The 3,902-nt window shown below is 35.3% G+C and overlaps 1 protein-coding gene across 1 annotated transcript; it reads left to right on the top strand.

The window, feature by feature from the left end:
- The first annotated feature begins 555 nt into the window (after positions 1–555).
- LOC108563102 (cyclin-dependent kinase 1-like) lies at positions 556–1,506 on the top strand. Its single transcript, XM_017921682.1, has one exon. The coding sequence runs from the start codon at positions 556–558 to the stop codon at positions 1,504–1,506; it is 951 nt and encodes a 316-aa protein (XP_017777171.1).
- Positions 1,507–3,902: the final 2,396 nt, after the last annotated feature.

The raw sequence follows: 3,902 nt of genomic DNA, 5'->3' as shown, positions 1-3,902 counted from the left end.
TTTTGTTTCGTTACTTAACTTATAATTTATTCGTCTTTCAAAGTATTAACACAATTTTATGCGCTATTTTTGCGCTCAAATAAATACACAATATGTTTCAATTTAATTATTATATATTTACTTTATATTGAATATAAGTTATTTTCTTTCTAATGGATTAATTAGGAATTATAATTGTGATATACAGGGTGATATATATTAGCGAAGTCATTATGTGAGCTTTTTCTTTGGCAATGTTAGAAATCTTAATTGTTACACGGATGTTGTTTCTACCTGAATTTTCAATTGCAATAAATAAGGGTAGAGAAATAAAATTGCAACGGTCGTTCGCCATAAACCAGGCTCATAATGTTTTCGAAGAATTTGCATGATCACTATCATAAACATTCATTTTCTGCATGTTACCAACTTTAAAAAGTATTTTTTGATAATATTCATGCCCTTAGGTTGGTCAACTCACCCTCTGACCATCTATTTAAAACCAGTGAATTTAGTCATTCGACTTTAGTTTGTTGTAACTGTTGGTCACTACTCCTAGATTTTACAATGTTTACCATGGAGTCTTTTCTTGCTGCGAGGGCGAAGTTGAGCAAGATGAAGAAGCTGGAGGTCCTTGGTGAGGGGGCCTACGGCGTAGTGCATAAGGCGCAAAACGACGTGACCGGAGAGATCGTTGCCATAAAGCAGATCAAAGATTTTGGAGAAAACAATACTGGTATAAGGGTGACGACGATGAGAGAGATCAATGCTCTGAAAGGCCTTAGACATCACAACGTGATACAGCTTAAGGATGTCCTCTGCGCGGGTTACAAATCATTCTTTATGGTGTTCGAATATTTTGGAATAGATTTAAAGTTGTATTTAGCTAGGGTAAACTGCAAACCAGACGAGATGTTGGTGAGGAGCTACACCAAGCAGTTGATGGAAGCGTTGGCCTTCATCCATTCCAACCGGGTAATGCATAGAGATGTAAAACCGGATAATGTGTTAGTCGATAATGAGGGCAATCTCAAGTTGGCAGATTTTGGTCTGTGCCGCAAATTTTCAATCCCTATGAAGAATTACACGCAAAGAATCATGTCCCTCTGGTATAGAGCGCCGGAAATCCTCTTTGGTTCGTCCATGTATGGACCGAAAGTAGATATGTGGGGTGCAGGATGCGTGATGGCCGAGATTATAAACTACGAAGTCATGTTTAATGGTTACTCAGAAATCGAACAGATCACCAAGATATGCAAGGTGCTAGGAAATCCTGACGAAGGTGATCCCATGCTGGGATGCTACCATCACATCAATTTCGAAGCAGGCGAATTCGAATTATTTAAGAAGGCCAAAGGTCTTGGCGCTCATATAGACTTCCATAGTCAGGAACAACTAAAGTTTCTAGAGAGCATCATAGTTTTGAAGCCGCTTATGAGGAAGAGTGCAATGGAATGCCTCGAGATGGATTACCTTCAGAACGTGGAGAAGGTTTTGCCAGTGCAGTGGTGTTTCAATAAGAACTAAGCTACAAGACACAAATGAAAGAACGATATGATTAGTGTACATAGAGGTGACGTGTTAAATGTGTGTTGGAATTCGTTGTCTACGAGTGCAAAATGAAATACGCCGAGGAAGAACTCACAACGGATTTTAACTTTTTTATTTTTATATTTTTTTATAATTTGTATATACTGTTTGCTCTTTTTTTATTATATTGTATTTACTAATAAAGATATAATTATTTTTAATAAAATTTATTTTCGTTTTGTTTTTGCCCGTATCAAGTTTTACGAGTTTGTTGCGAGAGTCGCTCCAGACCAGTGATTCCCAAAGTGGTCTATATCGACCCCCAGGGGTCTATGACAACCTGCAAGGGGTCTACGTCAGCGAAAAAAAAATTTGGGGGTCCATGAAATGATAATGGGAGTCCACGATAGTGGATCTCAACCGGTGACAATCGAAATCCCGACAATCAAAATCCCGACATTCGAAATCCAGACTATATCGAAATCCCGACTGTATCGAAATTGCAGACTGTATCGAAATCCCGACTGTATAGAAATTCCGACAGTATCTAAATCCCGACAGTGTCTTTTATTATATATGACCGCCAAAACAGAACATTAATGAGTTATCTTCGCGAAATAGCTCATAGTGTTTCATTATAATTATTTTATTCACTTTTGTATTATAATAAAGATAATTTTAAAAATTCATCGCTCGAGTTTTTTTTATTTCTAGAATATAACGGGGGGGAGTTGAGATTATTGTATTTGTTTTCATTGACTTAATAAAACTTAAAATTCAGAAATATTCTAAATTAAATTTATTTAATTTATTGTTAATAATATTGAATAATAGTAGATGGATGATCTGTCGAAAATAAACTTTGACAATTTGAAATAATCTGAAATGTAATTAAATTATTAATTTATTGTTATTAATATTAAATAATAGTAAATGGTGACTGCGTTTCGAATTAATTTAAAAATGTTATTGTATAAATTATAATAATAAAACGCACTGTCGGGATTTCGATATACTCGGGATTTCGAACGTCGATCTTTCGATAATAGGTAATAGGATCTATTACCTATTATGCAAAGTTCAGTCGGGATTTTGATATAGTCGGGATTTCAATAGACTTTCGATATAGACCCGATCTCAACATACACTGATAGTACCTATTTACTTACATTATACTGATAGTATAAAGACATATACATTATTTATAAAAATATCTATAAAGTAAAAAAAATATTATATATGTTTATAAAATTGTGTAAGTTGTAGGATGTAGGCATTCGTTTTGTGGTCGCAATACATTTTGAACTTAAATTCAATTAATATTATATGTGTTTATAAAATTGTGTAAGTTGTAGGATGTAGGAGACATCATTAGCCGAGGAGATTTAAGATTAAACCTTACAAAATTGACGCCAAAGTTGTAGGATGTAGGCTTTCGCTTTTCGCTTTGTGGTCGCAATACATTTTGAACTTGTAAAAACCTGCACATAATGATATACCAGTATCATCTTGTTACAAGCATACGCACAGTCTCAGAGCAAAGATCTTAATAATTATAAAGATCTAGGGGGTCTACCATAAACCGAAAAACATGGCAAGGGGTCTACGACACAAAAAGTTTGGGAACCTCTGCTCCAGACATAACAAGCAAATGGATATTGCATTTTGCTAAAACGCAGCTATTTGCAAACAATAAAATGAAATAATTCTCTATTGATGTTCTCTGATCGAAGATTAAAAGTTTTCATGAACAACAATGGAGATCATAACAATGGCAGATCGAAAGAAATTTCAAACAATGGTGACATAATTTCTAACGAGAATAGAAAGATGCTTTCGCTCCGAATGGATAGAGGTGACAAGACGTGTTTAATAAGTTTAAAATCAAAAAGTTGAGTTGTTTATAGATAAAGTTCGTAATAAACGCGAGATGATTGCAATGCGTTTCCGTTTTGATTATGTGGGAATGAGTGTCGTTGCACCGGGCTGCATTGCAGGAAGTAAAACCGCAACGGGAGTGAAGAATATACACACAAAAAAAGACAATAAATAAAGAGCGCACGCTGTAATTTCCAGAAGTCCCGCTTTTTACGTTCCTCTCCTTCGAATTGTGAGCGTAATCATATCCGATGCTGTTTGCGCACATCTATTTATATTCGCATCGGTTAAACGCTCTCTTCCATACTCTATTTCTCTTCGATATTTTTCCCATGACACTTTGCAGTAGAAAAATAGAAACGGCATTAAAAAAAAATGCAGCGTAGGTAATTGAATTTGCCATTAAGGAAGAGGAAATTTCGCGAGGCTACGGTTTTAGTGGTTAATTTGCATGGATGGAGTAGGACGATTCTGAATGGGATAACTACGTGGATGTGGAGCGGAGAGTCTTAATA

This window comes from Nicrophorus vespilloides, unplaced genomic scaffold (assembly GCF_001412225.1).
Source record: "Nicrophorus vespilloides isolate i.1.1-1 unplaced genomic scaffold, Nicve_v1.0, whole genome shotgun sequence".
NCBI lineage: Eukaryota > Metazoa > Arthropoda > Insecta > Coleoptera > Silphidae > Nicrophorus > Nicrophorus vespilloides.
The sequence above is the reverse complement of the archived record's forward strand: the minus strand, read 5'-3'. Positions and strand labels throughout refer to the sequence as shown.